General features: G+C 41.2%; 1 protein-coding gene and 1 long non-coding RNA gene across 5 annotated transcripts in view; both read right to left on the reverse strand.

The window, feature by feature from the left end:
* EXOC2 (exocyst complex component 2) overlaps nt 1-23221 on the reverse strand; it is a 188979-nt gene that overhangs the window by 32953 nt on the left and 132805 nt on the right. For all 4 annotated transcript variants that reach the window (XM_037893243.2, XM_043540186.1, XM_037893242.1 and 1 more), the window contains one exon: nt 21688-21829. In XM_037893243.2, coding sequence (XP_037749171.1) covers nt 21688-21829 — 142 coding nt within the window. The remainder of the gene's footprint in view (nt 1-21687; nt 21830-23221) is intronic.
* On the reverse strand, nt 675-19742 carry LOC122464564. The gene is made up of 3 exons (XR_006288728.1): nt 19731-19742; nt 18753-18754; nt 675-1581 (listed from the first exon to the last, which is right to left on the reverse strand). It is a non-coding gene; the product is annotated as an uncharacterized LOC122464564 (long non-coding RNA).

Consider the following 23221-nt stretch of genomic DNA (forward strand, 5'->3'; position numbering starts at 1 on the left):
CACTTCATCGACAAAAGAGAGCAGCTGTAGACACACATAACTAGAAGATACTGGAGGCGCAACATAAAAAAAATCCCCCAAAATAAATTCTTTATTTAAAAACTACATTAAAAACCATCACCTCTCCTTACCAAAAAACAAAAATACTCAAAAATCCAGAAATCTATACCAATGTTTCCTTTCATTAACACAAACCAACCATAGACTACAAGAATATTCATTTCTTTCTTTCAAATCCATCAGTTTTTGAAAGCATCCTGAAGGTGTCTTTTCATGATTTTATAAAACCTAATATTATTAAAACCCTTCAATACACCAAACAGCTCAAAAGTGATATGTATTCTACTTACAATTCCCAAAGTCATTGTTAAAGTAATAACAACCTGTCATAGCCTTTGTAAGATGAAATGACAGCGATTTCAAAAATGAAAAATGAGTTTAGAGATATACCATGTTTATGAATTTACTTGGGTTGTCACTCAAACATTATGAATATTACTATAAGACATTATCAGAAAATTGAAGCCAATTGATGCAAAAAAGACCTACATCATAGAGAAAATGTATGGAACAATATGGAACTAACACTGGGTGTCTAATTCTCTCCTACATACGAGGCCACCTCAACATCTGACCTTCAAACTATTCAAGACATTTGGCTAAACTTGCTTTTGGCTAAACTTACTGTCATGACTTAAGATACACAGCCCAGGTGGCGAAGAAATAGGGGTGATCTCAAAAAAGGAAATGGAGTAGAGCCATCTGGATTTCTTGAAGGGTTTATTTTAGTTTATTTATTAAATATGCAACATTAAAGTTGTCTCTTCTTGAGAAGCAAGGTTTTCCAGCAATCGAAAGGTGTGTATCTATAACTTGTTCTGTCTTTTACTGGGTAGGCTAAGTAATATCCCATTTGAACAATCCAACACATTTTCTGAAGGCTGTGCTGATGGCATTTCATTATTACAGTAGCACTTAAAAGGTCCAGCACAAGTCAAGGTTCCTTCATGTTAGGTGCTGCATATGCATGTAGTATAAAAAGTCCAATTCTTGCCCCAAGAATTTACAATCTTGGGCCCCAAACCTACAATGGCTTATGCATGTGTTTAACTTTAATGACATGAGCAGTCCCACCGAGCTGAAGCAAATAAGCAAAGGAAAGGGAAACAACAGTAAACATTTTTTCCACAGACTGGATCTGTGCACAATTTCTAGATTTATTTTTTTTGTTAATGGAGACAAGTGACCAGATCAGTGTCAGTCATCTCAGTTCACCAGCTGTCTAGCCATTATCAGTTAGCAGTGTTCTGTAGGTATTAAGGAAGAACGGCGTCTTAGGGAGAATCTGAAGGAAGATAAGGATCCTGGTTTTGAATTTGGGTCCCCTGGCAACTGCAGCAGAAGGCCATACTGTGACGTTCTGTACCTCGTGGGAGCACCCTACACCACCATGTTCATCCTTATAATACGATTGTGTGGTATCTAATGCAAAGTTTGTCAAGTTGGGTGTCTTTGGAAGGCTCATGATATACTGAGCATTGTTGTTATGGTGATGTTATAGTAACTGTTGTTACAGCAATGCTATAGGTTGTAATTTCAAGTATATAGTTATGAGGCTGAAAATGTGTCTTCATGGCTTAAAATAAGCCCAGGCAAAAACGCTCTATGAGCAGAGGGGCAGTTCACATCTCATCAAGGCATGTATGGGACAAACACAGCCCAGCCTCACAGGAACAAAGGGCTCAGGCCTAGGCAGCAACAAAAGGATCTGTTTGACTCTCGAGTGAGTCACCCCCCTTCCTTTGGTCAGTTTGGGACTGCGATGAGGTAATGCTCACCTTACTCTGAAGGGGGGGAGCAGCACGAAGCCAACAGGGAAGAAGGAACATGATAAAAGGGAGAGGCGTTTGCCATGCTCTTCCGCTCTCTTCCAGTCCATCTACAGACACCACCACCAAAAGACTGAAGTGCTGATCAAAGGGGAGAGCCTGGGTGAAGGGCAATCAGATAGCCTGTGGTGAGAAGCACCCAAGTTTGCTTTTATTTCATATGACCAAATCTGACTTGTTATGCTTTGACTTATACTCATTTAAAATCTCTCTTTTATAGTTAATAAATTTGTTTGTTTATTCTACCTGAAGCAGTGCGTTTGGTTTGAAGCGTGTCAGAGACTCCCTTTGGGATAACAAGCCTGGTGCATATCAATTTCTCTGTTAAACTGACAGACTCATATGGGCTTGCAGTGTCCAGCGGGCATAACTGGACATTGGAAGACAGAGGTTCCTAGGGTTGTGTCTGAGACCGGAGATGTTGGCTGTTGTCGTTTGGTTGCACAATCCAAGGAGCAGCTTACATGCCAGAGGCTGTGCATGAACAGCCCAGGAGTGGGGGTTCTCACAGCAGAGCAGGGTAAGGCTGGCTCCCAGAGTCGAGGATTGGAGTGACCTAGCAGATCACCGGTCCAGATAACACCAGAGTGGAATGTCACACATACTCCCTCTTTTTCTTTGTTTACCAGATTGGAGCATTTAACATTTTAACTTTCTCTGGTAAAACCTAACTTCTTTGTATACAAACATGGTCCCTACTTCAATGACAAGAAGGATAACAATTATTCTGACTTTCACCCACTGTTGACAGCCATTTTTATTCCAGATTTCTCCGTATGATATTTTCAAAATGTAGAATCTGTGTTACAATCAAATGTGTGGTACCAGAGAGAAGGCGTACCAGTAATAATTATTCTCAAGTGTGCAGGCTTTATATTTTGTGACAAACAGCTTCATAAAAACAGCTCTCAATTTTGTCCATGTGCCTAAGAAAAGACAACAATGACTTTATGCCATACAGCAATAGGAAGACCGTGGCAGTTTTGTAGACTTGTATTATATCACTGGAGTAAACAGATGATCCTTTACACCCTCTTCACCACCGCCTCAAAAAAAAAAAAAAAGACAAAAAGAGTTGCTAGGTGTGCAGTATTCATTGAAGTTACACATTTATTTTGCATAATTAGACAGAGGTTAAGAATTTCCCCCCCACTTTCTAGTTTCAGAGAACCTCCACTGCAGCCCTTTATATTTTGAGTGGTATGGTTTTGAAAGTGACCGGGCTTTCTTAGCACATACTGTACAAGGAAGCCTTAAAATTATTAAAGCCAAAATTTAACATTTGGAAACGATCTGAGCTTAGGAGAGATCTAAAGTAACTGGAAAGCTTAAGATTTTTCACAGTTCAAAGTAAAGAGTTTTAATAATGTTGAATTACTCTGATTCTCTGAACAAGTCCAGCATTCTAATCCCATCCAAACACTAATAAAATTTTTAAGTGTTTCATTAAATTTAAATTGCACAGTGTAAAGAAATTTTAAATTAATATAACACTTATTACAATAGGCCTGCTGTATTGTTTAGGGTCTATCAGATTTTCCGATTTAAACCCTTAAAGAGTTTACAACTTGGCTGTAAAAAAGAACACATTCCAGATTGAACTTTACATAAAAGTTCCCAGCCAAAGTTTTTAGCCAAAAATTTCAACCCAAAAAATACGGATCAGAAAATGTTAAAGTACTAAGACAGGCACGAGTGATTATCCATATGCCCCCCACCCAGTAACAAACTTTCATATTTTTACACTGATATTTGATTAGTGTCTTTGAGTATTTAAAACAGAAACCATCTTTAACATGAAGTTGCTACTGTACATGGTCAGAATATTTGTGCTTGAATGAGGGTGTATTCCCACTGATAGCTCAGGTTTTGCTTTCTGCTTGATCCTGTGTTTGTCACATCACAGTTGTTGCCAGGGTAGTGAATTGTCTAGTGGTTTGAGTAGGGGTATCAAGTTTGCTAGGTTTTAATAAGGCTCTACATTGACCTGCTGTGTGGTTTTGGGTAAACCCCAGCCTCCCTGTACCTCATTTTCTGCCTCTACAAAATGGAACAACAACTGCCTTAGAGGGGTAGTATAACGCTTAATGTTTGTAAAGCACTTACAGATCCTTGGATGAAAGATGCTATGTTATTATTAGTGGAGGACATAAGTAAGAGTACAGAATATGTCCACTTTTTATTAACTGGAGATTAAAGGCCTAAATGATGAAACTCCAGTCTCCAGATATTCAGCTATTACAGGTTTCAGAGTAGCAGCCGTGTTAGTCTGTATTTGCAAAAAGAAAAGGAGTACTTGTGGCACCTTAGAGACTAACAAATTTATTTGAGCATAAGCTTTCGTGAGCTACGAAAGCTTATGCTCAAATAAATTTGTTAGTCTCTAAGGTGCCACAAGTACTCCTTTTCTTTCAGCTGTTACAGTGATGAGGGCAGTATAAGAATCTAAACAGATAAACAGGAGACTATTCTGTATACTCTTCTATTAGCACTTCGGATAGAAAGATCAGATTATTTTGATATAGCCCACCCCGCTCAGAAGAACAGCAGGATTTTAGCTTAGGATCTTCAGGGCTAAAGGCATGAGCATCTACCTTTTGAGCTAAAGGACTGTGGCCCAGATTCTCAAAGATATTTAGGCTCCTAACTTCCATTGCTTTCCATGAAAATTAAGAGCCTGAATACCTTTGAAGACTGGGGCACATGTCTGTAGCCAGAAGCACTAGCAGACACAAACCTTCAATGTATACCAACTACTACAGGGGAACAAAGACCCAAGTTCTTTTAAGAGTGGCTTACAATGACACATGGCATTTTTACAAAATGGGTTATGCTCCATAAATGGCCCATGGCCTCACAGACGTCCAGTGTAAATACCCACTTTCAATACCCAATAAACTATGTTTCAATTAAAATTCCATAAAGTTCTTTAGTAGGCACAGTTGACCCCAATCCCACAAATGGACCCATGAAAGTGTACTTTTGTGCCTTGATTTCAATAGGACTTTACAAATGCAGCCTAGGACCTGAATAATATATGCCATTAGCTGATTCAATATGAAAGAATGCAATGGCCAATACACCATAGGTACAGTAACAGAAATGACAGTACATTGTGATAAAATAAGTTTAATCTGTCAATAATTTACATTTCATAGAATATAAATAAATTTAAGAGGGGACTATACGAAAATAAGACCCGTCTCTATAAAGGCAGACAGTGAGCAGGATTCAGACTGGTACAGAGCCAGAAAGACATGATTATCAGGTTAGAGCACAGAACAGACAACAGCCCTTGGAATGGGGGAACGTGATCAGAGACTGTTAACATGTGGATACACAAGGAAAGGAATTTTTTAAAGCTGAATAAAGGGAGCAGAAGAAACAGTAATCTTAAATTGTTTATCCTAAACAGCAACCACAATCTTGAAAGGATTTGGGAAATATACCAGGGACATTATATGAGAAACAATCAGATCATCCTCAGAGCACACGTGTAAATATCTGAGTGAGAGGGGACCATGAGGAACAGGGTGAAAGAGATCAAACCTACCTGAAGGTATATCAGGTGGTGCTTTCAGGCAATCACTCGCTCACAATTCTTAGTCTAAAAGAATGTGGACTTAGTGGCCATGTCTATTACAGGGATGTGATCTTCCCACATGATGCATGAGAAATGTCTAACAATTACATACAAGACAGAGTATAAAAGCGGCTCAAGGTGACAAGCACACACATTGTCATAATGGTAACCTGGAGTCAGGTATTTTATTTTATTTTGTTTTAAGAGGCTCCAGCACATAATCCGCACAGAACCCAGGATTTATATGAAGGCTAATAAACATTACATTTAAGAACATTCAATGCTAAACTCTGCTTTATTTAATCAAAATCTTTTTACAAACAAATAAATTATAACCAAATGGGTCTCAACAGTCATAGCACCATCATCACTGCATTGGTTCCAACTATTAAATGATTAAAAAGCACTGCAAGTGGAAAATATAGCTCCAAAGAACACGGTTAAATATTCATCTAATTTCTAGACCCTAAAAAAATCAGAATCCATGAAGGAGGTTTCTGCCTGCCACCAGCAATAAATGCATGGGTTCTTTAGGTTGTTTGAAAACGTACCCATCAAAGTCTACTTGGATATTATGTAGTTGTGGTGCAACTACATAATACACTGAAGCCTAGGCTTAGCACAACAAAGCTCTTCTTTCTGCTCTGGAAAGCAGGTGTATCACTTTGGTGAAAATCTAGTTTATCAGACAACACGCACTTCCACAAGCATTTGTTTTTGAAGAAAGCATTTGACTAAATAACACAAATTAGATTTCTGAGCAACAAAAGTCTTCTAGCTGAAACATGGAAAATTGACTCTCTAGTTGTAAATAGTTGCCATAACACTAAAGAAACCCCCCGCCCTCCAAAAGCAAAACCTTTTTTTTGGATTTCAGTTACCCAAACATGAATAACCCTGGCTTTGTAATAAGCTCACCTTATTAGAAACAGCTTTGTACTGTTTGATTAGATGCAGATCTGCCATACTGCCAACTATTATTTATGTAGCCCTGTAAGTGTGCATGGTGCTTTACAGGAAAACAAAAAGACATAAGAAGATTGCAATCTAAGGCCCTGATCCTGCAAACAATTATGCATGTGTTTAACTTTACAGATGTGATTGATCCTATTGATTTTAAGGGGGGTTACTCATGGCAGTAAAGCATAAGAGTCTGCAGGATCAGGGCCTAAATTATATTTAAACAAAGAACTAATAAAAACATGTGCATACGACATCTTGTGATTAGCTGTGGCAGACAAATACAGGGGAAGTAGTATGGGGAGAAAAAACAGTAAGTGCTGGGGTCTACATTGTGCCAGATAGTTACACCACTCAGGGGAGAAGCTACAGAGAACTAGAACCATCCTTTAGGATGATGAAGCATGTTACCCACTCTGCTTCCTGCCAGTTCCATCATGATCTCAGTTCCCTGAGGGTTATTTGTTCCCCCAGGGATGCCATGAAGGGGAACATCTAGAAGCTTGCTCTCAGTAGAACATAAATACTATTGTTTCTGTCCTAGTGCAGAGGTGGAGCTGGGGTGGGGGAGGGTTGGAAAGGGTGGAGGGTCCTTGCCCCCTCTTCTCCATGTACCAGGACAGGTGCAAGTCCCGAGCAGGCTCTGGGATGGCAGCATTGTTTTCAGGAATGTACAGATCATATAATTTATTTTGAATGTGTTTGTGAGTTGAATTTTATAATTTTTTTTTATATCATTTACATTTCCCGCTGTGACAGAGGGCTGGAGTTCTGATAATTTCATGGCAATGGAAAACTGACAACAGAGATTTTAAGAGGCAGGAGGGTGATTCAACTACTATAAATAAGAAAAAGAGACATGCAAATCTCAAGTCAATCATCTTGACTATGAGGAGAGTCCAAGATGGCCTGTGACATTTTAGACTTGGAGTCAAGAAGTAGGGGAACATCCCAAAAGTGATTAGGGGACAATAGTTCTTGCATGGGGGACAAAATAAGACTTCTGTATTCCCTCCAGATGGTACTCCCGATAAAACACTCTTCGTGCAAATGTTAAGGTAACCTCACCCTGATATGACAATGAACTCTACACCAACCACTTGATAAGTAGGCTGGAAGAGGTAGAAGATCTCTGGACACAGAAAGAATGGCTGGGCCAAGCTGAGAAGGGACGGTCATAAGAGGGACTTGCTTTTTAGAGATGCGAGATTTTCCCTTTCTTTCTGTAACTAATATAAAGGAAACCTGTCTCATTAGGCTATGTGAAGTTTTCAGGGGAGAAAATAGTTTATTTTGTTTTGCTACCATTTCCTCTCTATTTTTAACTAATCTTGTTTTTAAAATGTGATTATATGACTCACAGACTAGGTTACTTCACGCAGACCTCCTCCAAAGAAAGCGAAGTTCTTCAGCTTCTAAGGAGAGGTGCTGAAATGTGAAGAGTTCCCGGAGCCTGACCTGCTACACAGTGTTTGCCAAAAGACATGGACAGAAGTATCCTCTCCAATAAAATATTTTGCCTGGGGGCTATGGCAGGCGAATACAGGGGAAAAGCTGAAGGGCCACAGAGGAGAAGTAAGTTAACAGGGGTATGGGTGACACTCTCTAGAGCAGTGGTTCCCAAACTTGTTCCGCCGCTTGTGCAGGGAAAGCCCCTGGCGGGCCACGCCGGTTTGTTTACCTGCCGCGTCCGCAGCTTCGGCCGATCGCGGCTTCCAGTGGCCACGGTTCGCTGCTCCAAGGCCAATGGGAGCTGCTGGAAGCAGCGGCCAGTAATTCCCTCAGCTCGCGTCGCTTCCAGCAGCTCCCATTGGCCTGGAGCAGAAGCGACGCGAACCGAGGGAATTACTGGCCGCTGCTTCCAGCAGCTCCCATTGGCCTTGGAGCAGCGAACTGCGGCCACCGGGAGCCGCGATCGGCCGAACCTGCGGACGCGGCAGGTAAACAAACCGGCGTGGCCCGCCAGGGGCTTTCCCTGCACAAGCGGCGGAACAAGTTTGGGAACCACTGCTCTAGTGGATTATCACTGATAGGCTTGATGTCAAAGTATGTTGCAAGAAGGGTTTTGAATGAAGACAGACAGGTGCACAAGAAGTGAAAGACTATTCCAGCCATAAGAAATGATGTGGAAGATTATTCCCAAATGGCAGTGAAATGCTAGTTAATAGCTATACTAAGGGCATAGGTTCTGGAGGCACAAACTAACAAAATCAGGTTCAAAGCTCTTTTTGGGCAAAGAGGGTACAACATACATCTCTTTGCACCTGCTGGAGTGAATCCAGTTCGTAATGTTTATTGTTCAGATAGTACATATGTTATTGCATTAATATACTATACGTTAATTAACCACTAATGCACATATAACAGTTCTATATTGCCTTGTTATTAGAAATGAGAGATACAAGAAAATTATGTCATATCTTCTAAAACAAGTTTGAAAGTGAAGTTAGAGAAAGAGAACTTGAGGTTAAAGTGAAATTAACCAAAGAGAGCTATTTTGATGCAAAGGATGAATGCTTTTAGTTGCAGAGAAGTGGAAGTAATGGTTCACCTGGTACATTTTGTAAAGCTGATCAGCTGACAAAAGCCCCAAGAATTGCTACTTAGTGATAGGGCAAATCCAACAGATGGTGTTCACTGTGTCACAGTCATGGTATCATTAAGCTGAACAGTATTCTTTTGTACATTTTAGTCAAAATGTCATCTCATTTTATAGCTAAATACAGTCTTTGCTTCTTTTGAGAAATTTGTGCTTGTGTATTTTAAAAGCAAATTCACTCAGAAAATTGAATCAAATTAAAAAAATATTGTACAACAATCACAAATTTGAAGAGGTCTGTTCTGCCAGGTACTGCAGGTGGTGATCCAAATGCAAAATCTAGCACTCAGACAATGCATGGTCGTGTTCATTGGTGAACCTGGAAACCTTTAACTATTCAGTTAAACTCATTCTAACACTATTTTAAATTGTAACTTACAGAAAAGAGATAATTCTTCAATGTAATGACAGAATATTAATGTAATTATTAAAGTATGATGTAATACTAGTTACAAGTATGAATTAGAAACCACTTTTTTTGTACGTAGTTGTTTCAGAAAGCCACGTGTGAGAGTACAACAGAATATGGGAGGTGGTTGTAGCATTCTGTGGTACTGCATCGTGGGGCATGGCTGCCTTGTACCACCTCTGTTGGCTGAGCGTGACGTTGCCTGCCTCATTTTTCCTCTGCAAGGTGGAGCTCCTCAGCTCTCCCCATACACGTCACTACTGGAGACGTGGCTTAAGCCTCCAGTCAAGTGATAAACCACCATAATCCCTTGCAGCGTAGCAAAAGTCCAACTAATAACTCCCAAATAAACAAACATTTTCCTTCAGGGCTTCTCTTCAGCCTGGCCACTGGGGCCTTGTTCCCAGCCCCTTTTTCCTGGGCTACCTTTGGGAGTCTCTTCCCCTGTTCTGGTATAGAGCTCTTGACCCACAGGCTGGTTCCCCTGGATTACTGTTCTCAGCCCCTTTCTGGGCTCTGTCTCTTACGTCCTTCCATGATCTGGTATACAGTTCTGGGTTCCCAAAATGGTTCCCTTGGAGTACCTCGCCTCTTGCAGACCCTGGCTCAGGGCCTTCCTCAGGACGCTTCCCGTGGTTTGAGCTCACTCTCAGTCTTTTTATAAGGTGTCCATTAATCTATCACCTGACCCACGTTCGTCTGTCCCCCTCAGGCTGGGAAGAGGCTAATTAATTACAGCAAAAATGTAGCTGGCCCTATTTCCCTCTGCATAAAGCATGGTTTCCAAAAAAATTAAATACAATGACATGCACTTAAATGACACACAAGCTACATACTATCTCATGTTTCAGCATGTGCTATCATCTTATTGGAATCTAACATCTTTGTGAGAGTAACCATAAACTCATATAGTTTCCAAAGAAAAGGAATTACGTTAGATGATCACAATATGTGATGTAGCATTTTAGTGTGGTTGTTTAATAGAATCATAGATTAGGGTTGTAAGAGACATCAGGAAGTCATCTAGTCCAACCTCCTGCTCAAAGCAGGACCAAGCCCAACTAAATCATCCCAACCAGAGCTTTGTCAGGCGGGCCTTAAAAACCTCTAAGGATGGAGATTCCACCACCTCCCTAGGTAACCCATTCCAGTGCTTCATCTCCCTCCTAGTGAAATAGTTTTTTCTAATATCCAACCTAGATCTCCCCCACTGCAACTTGAGATCATTGCTTCTTGTTCGGTCATCTGCCACCACTGAGAACAGCCTAGCTCCATCCTCTTTGGAAACCTCCTTCAGGAGTTGAAGGCTGCTATCAAATCCCCCCTCACTCTTCTCTTCTGCAGACTAAATAAGGCCAGTTCTCTCAGCCTCTCCTCATAAGCCATGTGCCCCAACCCCCTAAACATTTTCGTTGCCCTCTGCTGGACTCTCTCCAATTTGTCCACATCCTTTCTGTAGTAGGGGGGGCCCAAAACTGGATGCAATACTCCAGATGTGGCCTCACCAGTGCCAAACAGAGGGGAATAATCTCTTCCCTCAATCTGCTCGCAATGCTCCTACTAATGCAGTCCAATATGCCATTAGTCTTCTTGGCAACAAGGGCACACTGTTGACTCATATCCAGCTTCTCATCCACTGTAATCCCTAGGGCCTTTTCTGCAGAATTGCCGCTTAATCAGTTGGTCTCCAGCAGGGCCGGTGCAAGGATGTTTCGTGTCTTAGGCAAAACTTCCACCTTGTGCCCACCCTCTCCCGCCGGAGCCCTGCAGCAGCTCCCCGCCCCCCCCCCCCGAGGCTCCCCCCGCGGCAGCTCCCCACTGCCGCCACCCTTCTTCCCCGCGGCCCAGGGAGCCGCGTGAGGCAACTCCCTGATATGCAGCAGCTCCCCTCGGCCCGGGGAGCCGTGCGGCAGCTCCCCGCCCCAGCTCACCTCTGCTCCTCCTCCTCTCCCCTGAGCACGCCGCCCCGCTCTGCTTCTCCCGCTTCCCAGGCTTGCAGCGCCAACCAGCTGTTTGGTGCCGCAAGCCTGGGAGGGAGAGAAGCAGAGCGGGGCGGCGTGCTCAGGGGAGGAGGAGGAGCAAAGGTGAGCTGGGGTGGGAAGCGGTTCCCCTGCGAGCCGCGCCCCCCCGCCTCGTTACTTGCTGCAGGCAGCGCTCCCCGCGCCCCCCTGTCCCAGCTCACCTCCGCTTCACCGCCTCCCCGGAGTGTGCTTTTGGCCGCCCCCAACCACTTGGCAACCTAGGCGACTGCCTAGTTCGCCTAGTGGTTGCACCGGCCCTGGTTTCAATCCTGTAGCAGTGCATGGGATTCTTCCTTCCTAAGTGCAGGACTCTGCACGTGTCCTTGTTGAACCTCATCAGATTTCTTTTGGCCCAATCCTCCAATTTGTCTAGGTCACTCTGGACCCTATCCCTACCCTCCAGCATATCTGCCTCTCCCCCCAGCTTAAGTGTCATCCGTGAACTTGCTGAGGGTGCAATCCATCCCATCATCCAGATCATTAATGAAGATGTTGAACCAAACTGGCCCCATGACCAACCTCTGGGGCACTCCGCTTGATACCAGCTGCCTACTAGACATTGAGCTGTTGATCACACTACCCGCTGAGCCCTACAATCTAGCCAGCTTTCTTTCCACCTTATAGTCCATTCATCCAATCCATACTTTTTTAACTTGCTGGCAAGCATACTGGGGGAGACTGTATTAAAAGCTTTGCTAAAGTCAAGATATATCATATCCATCACTTTCCCCATATTCACAGAGCTAGTTATCTCATCACAGAAGGCAATCAGGTTGGTCAGGCATGACTTGCCCTTGGTGAATCCATGTTGACTGTTCCTGATCACCTTCCTCTCCCCAAGTGCTTCAAAATGGATTCCTTCAGGACCTTCTCCACGATTTTTCCAGGGACTGAGGTGAGGCTGACTTGTCTGTAGTTCCCCGGATTCTCCTTCTTCCCTTTTTTAAAGATGGACACTATATTTTCCTTTTTCCAATCATCTGGGACCTCCTCCAATTGCCACAAGTTTTCAAAGATAATGGCCAAAGGTGCTGCAATCACATCAGCCAACTCCCTCAGCACCCTCGGATGCATTAGATCTGGACCCATGGACTTGTGCATGTTTATCTTTTCTAAACAGTCCGTAACCTGTTCTTTCACCACTGAGGGCTGCTCACCTCCACCCCATACTGTGCTGCCCAGTGCAGCAGTCTGGGAGCTGACCTGGTCTGTGGGGACCGAGGCAAAAAAAGCATTGGAGTACTTCAGCTTTTTCCACATCCTCTATCACTAGGTTGCCTCCCCATTCAGTAAGGTCCCACACTTTCCCTGACCACCTTCTTGTTGCTAACATACCTGTAGAAACTCTTCTTGTTACCCTTCACATCCCTTGCTAGCTTCAACTCCAGTTGTCCTTTGGCCTTCCTGATTACACCCCTGCATGCTCGAGAAGTATTTTTATCCTCCTCCGTACTCATCTGTCCAAGGTTCCACTTCTTGTAAGCTTCCTTTTTGTGTTTTAAGCTCACTGAAGATTTTGCTGTTAAGTCAACGTGGTCACCTGCCATATTGGCTATTCTTTCTGCATATTGGGATGGTTTATTCCTGCGCCCTCAATAAGGCTTCTTTAAAATACAGCCAGCTCTCCTGGACTCCGTTCCCCCTCATATTAGCCTCCAGGAGATCCTGCCCATCAGTTTCCTGAGGGACTCAAAGTCTGCTTTTTTGAAGTCCAGGGTCTGTATTCTGCTGCTCTCCTTTCTACATTTTGTCAGGATCCTGAACTCAACCATCTCATGGTCACTGCTGCCCAGGTTGCCACCCACTTCTACTTCCCCTACCAATTCGTCCCTGTTTGTAAACAGCAGGTCAAGAGGAGCATGGTCTCTAGTTGGTTCCTCCAGTACTTGCACCAGCATGTTGTCCCCAACACTCTCTAAAAACTTCCTGGATTGTCTGTGCACCACTGTATTGCTCTCCCAGCAGATGTCAGGGTGATTGAAGTCCCCCATGAGAACCAGGGCCTGTGATGTGGAAACTTCTGTTAGTTGTCTGAAGAAAGCCTTGTCTACCTCATCCTCCTGGTCTGGTGGTCTATAGCAGACACCCACCATGACATCATCCTTGTTGCTCTTGCCTCTAAACTTAACCCAAAGACTCTCAACAGGCTTTTCTCCAGTTTCATTCTGGAGCTCTGAGCAATCATACCGCTCTCTTACATACAGTGCAACTCCTCCACCTTTTCTCCCCTGCATGTTCTTCCTGAAAAGTTTATACCCATCCATGATAGTGCTCCAGTCATGTGAGTTACCCCACCAAGTCTCTGTTATTCCAAACACATCATAGTTCCTTGACTGTGCCAGGACTTCCAATACTTCCTGCTTGTTTCCCAGGCTTCTTATGTTCGTGTATAGGCACCTAAGATAACTAGCCGATTGTCCTACTTTCTCAGTATGAATCAGAAGGGATGATCCATTGAGTAATTAAATTTTAAATTACCTGTTTGTCATCTAAACCACAAATATACATGTAATTGGGAATCAGACAATGCTATTGCCAGTTAAGTCGATGAGCACTTTATTTTAAGGTAACAAAATGGTCAAGAAACCTATTATGTATTTGGAAGCCATAAATACATCACAACAAACAGAGAGAGGACTAGCTACTGATCAAACACTGCCCGCGTGTTTCATATATTCAGGCCTCTAACCCCCTCCTGAAGTCCCTTCCTTACCAGATCATCCATCATAAGAAAGAAGCTTTTGGTCCTGATTTTCAAAAGGTGCTGCCCACCTGCAGATCACATTAACTTCACTGCAATCTGTGAATGTAAAGCACTTTTGAAAATCAGGCCATTTATTTCTTATATTCCAGAGAATGGTATAAGTAAGTTTTCACTGTTCACATACACTGTTTTGTTTCCTTTACATTTCCCCCTGTCCAAAGTGGCACAACTCCTCCCTATTAAAGCACGCAAACTGTCCCGCCACAAACACACACAAACACCAAACACCCAGGATGTCATCCCTGATTTGATCTCAATGTACAGACTATTATTAATTCCAATAGATAACTCAAAACATTCATTTAGCTGCCAGAAATGGCATGTTCGAAGCAGTATAAAGATTACGGAGTTTTCAAGCTGAACAGTATTCTTTTGTACATTTTAGTCAAAATGTAATTATCTACTTTTGAAAAAGTGCATTCTTGCCGTTACATTCTAATGCAGGGGTGGCCAACCTGAGCCTGAGAAGAAGCCGGAATTTACCAGTGTACATTGGCAAAGAGCCACAGTAATAAATCAGCAGCCTCACATCAGCTCCCTGATCCGCTCCCAGCGTCTCCCACCCACCAGCAGCCCCACCGATCAGCACCTCCTGATCAGCTGTTTCGTGGCATGCAAGAGGCTGGAGGGGGCCGAGGGGAGGAGCAAGGGCACAGCAGGCTCGAGGAGGGGGCGGGAAGGGATGGAGTGGGGGCAGAGCCTGTGGTAGAGAAGTGAGCACCCCCCAACACATTGGAAAGTTGCCACCAGAAGCTCCAGCTTCAGAATTAACTTCTGAAGAGCCACGTGTGCAACATGTTGGCCATCTCCGTTCTAATGTGTTTAAAATTTAAGTCTCCTTGTCATCTAAAATGTAAACACAGAGTGCTGATGACCCAGCCTAAACACACACACACAAAGTTCAGGTTGACAAGTACTTCACTGGGTAAGTAAGTAGTAATAAAGCTGAAATATTGACAGATTTAGACTGTTGATTAGCCCGATGAATAAGATAGAACTGCTATAAGTTTTTTTTTTTTTTTTTTTTAAACCAGATTTCAACTTCAGGTTCAGAATGGATATCTAAAGCACAAGCATTATGGAGTTGAGAATTTGTCTTCCATTTGGTAGGGTGAAGCCATCTCATACACTTCCAATGCAATTTGCACAGAAGTTAAAGTATGACAAAGAGTAACTGATGCTGACTCCAATGAAATACAATGGAATAGATATTTTTAACTGCGCTTTAAACTAATCTCTGCAAGACAACCTGAGCTTTGGGTGAATGCTGGCTAAATATTTATTGTACAGATACTTGCATTTCAAAGCTAATTTGTGAAGGGAGACAGCTATTTGGATATTCTAGAATGATTTAATTGGAGACTAAAGGAAAGAACATTGACTTTCTAAGTAGTAAATAAATCAAGCTAACTAGAGCTTCAAACAACCCCCAGATGTGTTTATAGTATATCTAAACAAAATATGAGTAGTTTTGCAATGCATAATAAAAAAATTAAACATGCTGTTCACACTAGTCCACTAAGAAGTCTGTTATTTTGTAACAAATTATTTGTGCTTCTACTTTACAATTTCAGTGTTCAGCAGTAAACTCTCATATCCACGCACAACATATTTAATCATGTAACCATGATTAGCTTCTTAGAAGAATGTGGAACTTGGAATGCAGAGTATGGAACCCAGTATTAATGATTAGATAAACGATACACAAGGTAAGTATAACAAATTTGATAGGATTCTTTACCAAGAAAGGAAACACATTTTAGCCTCAAGTGAAAATCCAAGCAAACTGACGGATTAGCCAGGGTTCCATGGTGTGGATGGAGAACACTGAGAATAAAATATATTTAATCATAGACAGCAACTGCTGAGCATTCATTTCCCCCCTCCCCCAGTTCATATGTTTCTCTTTTCATTCGTTCTGCAACTGCATTAGATTAAAAATCTGTTAGGACAATCAATTCTAGAGTGCCCTATGTAAAGATCTAAACTCCATTAGATTAAACTGGTAGCAATGTCACCACAGTAGAAGCCAGTCTTTTCTAGGCTATTGTATTCAATTTCAAAGCTCAGTGTCAATTAGAAAACTCTGTCCTTTGAGTCTGCATAATAATAGAAGGCTTTTGAATTAATTGTTAAATGAACAGTAAATCTGTAAATAAATCCTGTCAATTTAATAAGGTTTACTTCATACTGAAAGACTAGCTGTAATTTACATCATAAAGAAGGTTGATCATGCCATCAATGTAATCAAAATGAGTATGTTAATATGTAGTTACTTTTTTGTGTGCAATTTTACTTAATTAGATTTAAAAAACCCTCTACAGTTAAAAGACTGTTAAGGTTGCAAAGTCAAGACACAAAATTTCAGGTATGCCAGAATTAAGATTGCCTTAATCCCCCAATCCTCCTCCTTGTACATATACATTATGATACAGTCTTTAATTACATGATCACTTGCTATTTTTAAACACAGTACCCCTGGAGAGCACAGAATGGATGGTGCTCACTGAATGAGCAGCGATTCAATATTTTGCTTTCTCCTCATTGTTCAATGTGTGCCCCCAGGCCTTATGTTCTGCACGTTATTCAAACCCTGCTCTGAATTATTAATTTCCTCCTGCACACTTCTATGAAGCTAATACTATGAGTATTTGACAAATATTAATGAATTTATTTTCACAACCTTCTTTGAGATAAGGCTGCATTATCCCCATTTTACAGATGGGTAACTGAAGTTAAGAGAGAGAAAGATCAAAAGTGTACATTGGATGCCCAATTTGAGATGCTTAAGGCCTGATTTTTTTCAGAATGCTTTGCATCTTATACAACTTTATAGACTCAAAGCACCGTTTCCAGTTACTTCAGTTGCAGTTGTGAGTACTTAGCCCCTGGATCTCAAGCAGAGCACCAAGAAAGAAAAAGGAACACATGATTAGTAGTCACTTGCAAAATGTTTGGTTTAAGTGACTTTCCCAGAATCACAAAGGAACTCTGTGGAAGAGGCAGGGATAGATTCCAGTTCTCCAGGGCAACACTCAGCTGTCTTAACCATGACACTGTCCTTCCTGCTCCTGCAACCTCCTGCCTCGTTCACCATGCACCTTCCAATTTCTGCAACAAATGAGGCAGGAGTTCTACAGACAACAGCCTTCTTCATTACAAAACCCTGATTCATCCCCAGAGCACCATCCATCCTGTACAATGAATAAAGCAGGGACGTGGGGCGGAGGGGAGAGGAGGAGGGAAATAGCATGTGATCATATAATTAAAGGCTGTATCACAATGCATATGCACAAAGTGACTGAATTAATGTTGCACAGGTGACCTTAATTCTGGAATTTCCTAAACTTTTGAGGGCTTAACTTTGCAACCTTAACATTCTTTTAATCTAGGTGTGTGTGTATGTGTGTGTAACTTCCCTTGATATTTTATAAAAGAAAACTGAAAAGACAGAAAATCCATCACATACTGACTTCTACAAACCAGTTCTTGGAAACAGCTGAACTTTTTTTTGCTTAAACTTTAAAATATATATGTATAAAAAAATCAGACTGAAGCAAGCATGCAAAATGGAAAATTTCAGCCCAAACAATTAAATTTTGGCAAAATATAAGCAACTGAAAACAGGGTTTATAATAATATAATAGAATCACAGGACTGGAAGGGACCTTGAGAAGTCACTAGTCCAGTCCCCTGCACTGATGGGATGACAAAGTATTATCTAGACCAGTGGTTCTCAAAGCTGGTCCGCCACTTGTTCAGGGAAAGCCCCTGGCGGGTCGGACCGGTTTGTTTACCTGCCACATCCACAGGTTAGGCCAATCGCGGCTCCCACTGGCCACGGTTCGCCGCTCCAGGCCAATGGGAGCTGTGGGAAGTGGTGCAGGCGAAGGGACGTGCTGGCCGCCCTTCCCGCAGCCCCCATTGGCCTGGAGTGGTGAACCGCGGCCATTGGGAGCCGCAATCGGCCGAACCTGAGGACGCGGCAGGTAAACAAACTGGTCCGGCCCACCAGGGGCTTTCCCTGAACAAGCGGCGGACCGGCTTTGAGAACCAGTGATCTAGACCATCCCTGACCGATGTCTATCTAACCTGCTCTTAAAAATTTCCAATGATGGAGATTCCACAACCTCCCTAGGCAATTTATTCCAGTGCTTAACCAACCTGACAGTTGGGAAATTTTTCCTAATGTCCAACCTAAACTGTCCTTGTTGAAATTTAAGCCCGTTGCTTCCTGTCCTATCCTCAGAGGTTAAGGAGAACAACTTTTCTCCCTCCTTCTTGTAACAACCTTTTATGTATTGAAAACTCTTATGTCCCCTCTCAGTCTTTTCCAGATTAAACAAATCCAAATTTTTCAGTCTTTCCTCATAGATCATATTTTCTAGACCTTTAATCATTTTTGTTGCTCTTCTCTGGACTTTCTCCAATTTGTCCACATCTTTCTTGAAATGTTGCACCCAGAACTGGACACAATACTCCAGCTGAATCAAGGCTAATCAGTGCAGAGTAGAGAGGAAGAATTACTTCTCATGTCTCGCTTACAGCACTCCTGCTAATACATCCCAGAATGATGTTTGCTTTTTTTGCAAGTATGTTCACTGTTGACTCGTATTTAGCCTGTGATCTACTATGACCCCCAGATCCCTTTCCGCAGTACTCCTTCCTAGGTAGTCATTTCCCATTTTGTATGTGTGCAACTGATTGTGCCTTCCTAAGTAGAGTACTTTGCATTTGTCCTTATTGAATTTCATCGTCTTTACTTCAGACCATTTCTCCAGTTTGTCCAGATCATTTTGAATTAATGGAAAGTGTCGAGCAACTGTAACTAGATGACACTACAAGTTCCTCCCATGATTCTACTGAGACAGACAAATAATTCTGCACCGCTGAAGTTTTTTCCTCCCACACTCCAATAGCATCAACTTTTGTGACAATCTTGGGTAAAACACTCAAAATCTACACATTCAGTTCAATGACTCAAATCAAATTTTTAAATCTGCATTAGTAAAAGATTACTTTTAAAAGCAGATATTAATTTCAACCAAATGTGGTATTAAAAAGCTTCATAAATACATTTCTCTCATGAATCACCGGATTAATTAACTGGACTTTTTTAATGATTCAGTATAACAGAACTGCACACTAAGATGTGTCTTGCCAGTTCCCAGTCAACTCGGTACTGTTATTTTATTCTGATCACGCAGGTTTTTGTTTTTTAACCCCGTACCTGGAGATGAACTGGAAAGTATTAAATACTTCATAAGTAGTAAAAGGGAAGGTCCTTAGACTAGTATTTCTCTATATTGTTTGGCATCGTTGAACTTTTAAAAATATCCACTAGTATTACTGAAAATCTGCAGTGTGTAAGTTAGAGGATTTTTGCATTTGAATGGTGGATATAGCAAATACTCATATTGTCCTTTTAAGGGCAGCTTCTCCTTTTTCAGTTCCTATTACCTATGCATTTTTCTCCATCTCTAAGGGGCCATTTTTCCCGATCACCTCCTAATTTTATCTTCAAGGATAAAAAATATGGAACCAAAATTCTCTTAAATTCCACTGAAGTCACAGTAACACTTTCTCATACCAACCACTTTTCCACCAGAAATACAAAATTATCTGCTAGCAAAAAAAGGCATTACAGGAGTGAGTGAAAACCACAGCAACTCAGTAACCCTGCTCCCCCTCCCCCCCCAAAAGAAAGCACTGAAAAACAATCCCACCAGCAAACTGAGCTCAGTAAGCGAGAAGCGGGGCACCGTGTGTTAAAGAAAGCTAAAGAACTGAGCATGTATAGCAACCCATCCCATTGTAGGGGTATGGCACTACAGATGTTCTGGGTTTTCTTCCTGTCTCCATCTGCTACTTGGAGGACATACTGTAATGGCAAGTATAATACACTCCTAGTGTGATCGGCCACTATTTTAGTTCACAAATTTAACAAAGCTTAGTTTGCAAGAGTCCAGTCCAAGTTATTTGTGCTATAAGATACACCAGTGCAAATGTCCTGAGTACAGCAATGCCACAAATGACAAATAGGGAGTCACGCCGAAAGAGAGAGAACCCTATGACCTCAGAGGTTCCAGAGCTCAGTGAGCAGCTATTGCAACTCCTGATTCATACATGACAACATTGTAATTTCCTGTTACGGTCTATCAAACTTTAAAAACTACTAAAAAGTCCTACTAAAATCTTCAATTTCAATACAAAATCTGTATAAAATACTCAGCTAGCCAAAAAGTCCAAACAGCGCTGTCATCAATCACTGATTTACTGAAAACAACTAAAAAGTCACTTTTTAAACTATGCACAGTACCTGGTTACAACTGGTCTCCATTAGATATTGACCAAGATTTTCAAAAGCGACCAATGATTATGAGTGCCTCAGTTTTGGGGGTACCTACCTGGAGACATCTTCATAGAACTTGGGTTTTCAGAAAGTGCTGAAGACACACTTTGAAAAGGAGGCCTCATTAAAGTATCTCAAAAGTGGATGCCCCAAAAAATTGAGGCACCCAAAACCATTAGTGACTTTTGAAAATCTTGGCCATTATAAATAATTGCATCTAGGTTAGTTATCACCAGAATGATTAAAGAATCAGAAAAGATGCCTTATAGTGATAGACGCAAGGAGCTCAATCTATTTAACTTTACTAAGAAAAGGTTCAGGGGTGACTTGATTACAGTCAATGAATTACCTACATGGGAAATAAATATTTGATAATAAGCACTTCAGACTAGCAAAGAAAAGTAATACATGATCCAATAGCAGGAAGCTGAAGCTAGACAAATTGAGACTGGAAATAAGGGGAACGTATCTAAGAGAGGGTAATTAACCATTGGAACAATTTACCAAAGGTCATGGTAGATTCTCTATGACTAGCAATTTTTAAATCAAGATTGGATTTTTGTTTAAAAGATATGCTATAAGAACTATTTTGGGGGAACTTTGATGGCCTGTGTTATACAGGAAGGTGGTCAGACTAGATGATCACAATGGCCCTGTTTGGCTTTGGAATCTATGAATCCTTCTATGGTTTAATTTTTGTTCTGAACTACTGTTATAATGCTACACTTACACATTTTCTTATAACTTTCACCTTTTCAGAATTGCAGTTAGGGCTGTTAAAAAGTGACCAGATTCTTTACAAAAGAATGCCAAAAAATCCGAATGAATTTCAAAAGAAAAAATGGCAAAGTCGTCTTTCATAATTATTCCTTTATATATTAGCAATGAAGCAAAATCATCATGAAAAACATCAATGATAAAAGATGCTATAATCATTTGAGGGCATCTGAAAAGAGATTCAGGAATTGTAAAGTAAAATATCTGAAAAACAACTTTAAATGAAATGTTAAGAAAAACCAGAGGAGAAAACAGTTTGTAATTAAACATCAGATTTTTAAATCTCAATTCATCTCAGCCTCTGTTAGAATAATTATTAAACAGATATTGTACCTGTTGGAATGAGACAATCTTTCCAATCAAAATATCCTGCATAAATGCCAGGTTCTAATGAGCCAACTATAGGATCTGCCTTCAATTCAATGTAAATTTCAAACAGTCTTTGATCCAACTCCTTTAAGGATTCCATACTAATCTAAAATCAAAGCAAAAAGAAAAGTACATTTATCCATTAATTATGAAAGCAAGAATAATCACCACGAATTTATGGCTCGTCTTCTCTTTGATTTTTAGGAAACATGCCATATGCTTACAACCTTATAATTTTAAACAGTATCTCTTTGACTCTAAGAATTTCCATACTGGATCACATCACTGGGCAGACTAGTCCAGTATCAGATGCTTCACAGAAAGATGAAAGAAACTCCATAGCGGAGAATCATGGAATAACCTTCCCATAAGCATAATTTCTTCCTAACTCTGTCATTTAGGTTTTGATCCGGCATCACTGAAGGCAATGGGAATTTTGCCAGTGACTTCAATGGGAGCAGCATCAAGCCTTTAGTGGTTGGCTTATGTCCTGAAACATGAATGCTTAAAATCTTTATCATATTTTTAACCCACCTAATGTAACTGTGGATTTTTTTTTATTATTCATTGTATATAGAGTTTAATCCTTTTGAAAAATTCAGATCTGTGACCTCCTAGCAGTTTAGTCAAAGTTCATTTCAAGTACTATTTTAAAGTATCCTTGTACAACAAAACAATAAGCTGCAGCTCTTTTGGCTACTGTATGGAGCAAGGATGTGCTCTTCTTTCCTTTGTGCAAATACAGATAAATACAAGCACTACAATTACTGAAACCTCCAAATAAAGTAACTAAACCGTGAAATGCTCTTACAAAAAGATTAGTCAATGAGATACATGTATGTGTACGTTTCACTTGCTCGCTATATTTAAATTAAAGACTGTACCTCTTTCAATACTGTACAAGTATTTTCTTCTTATTATAACTACACAAGACAGTTACATTTTCTAAAGCAATTCCAGAACATAATGTGAAACCTGAAATGTAGACAATACTAAAAGTAGTAGAAAGTTAACAACCATGAATGCTACTTAAACAAGTCATGCAGAAAATGCCATGGGACCACTTGTTGATAGAGCTTATCAGATTTCAAGGTAAAACTTTTTAAATGTCACTCAGTCACTGTGAGGTTTAGGGACTTCCAGGATGAGAGGTGTTCAGGTGAGAGGAGAAGGCTCAAGACAAACCCAGGAGAACAGAAGTAAAAGGCTGGGGGGGGAAGGGAGGGACGACACCTAGTACTTCACTGCCGTCTTCCCATGCAGACTTATCAGATAGGAGTTCCTGTGCAGAAAACCACTCAAAGATTCACTGAATGAAGCAAGGAGGAAATCACTGATGCTTCTGTTGCTCTGCCTTCTCCTCCTACACACCTAATCTGTTCCTGAGCACTCTAATCACAAATCACTGGGTCTGATGGTGGTGTAGATGGTGAGAGAAGGTCTCTTGAGCTAGATATGGGGAGAGAAACAGGAGTTCTGGAGGGCAATGTGAAATGGG

This window comes from Chelonia mydas, chromosome 2, assembly GCF_015237465.2.
Source record: "Chelonia mydas isolate rCheMyd1 chromosome 2, rCheMyd1.pri.v2, whole genome shotgun sequence".
Taxonomy (NCBI): domain Eukaryota; kingdom Metazoa; phylum Chordata; order Testudines; family Cheloniidae; genus Chelonia; species Chelonia mydas.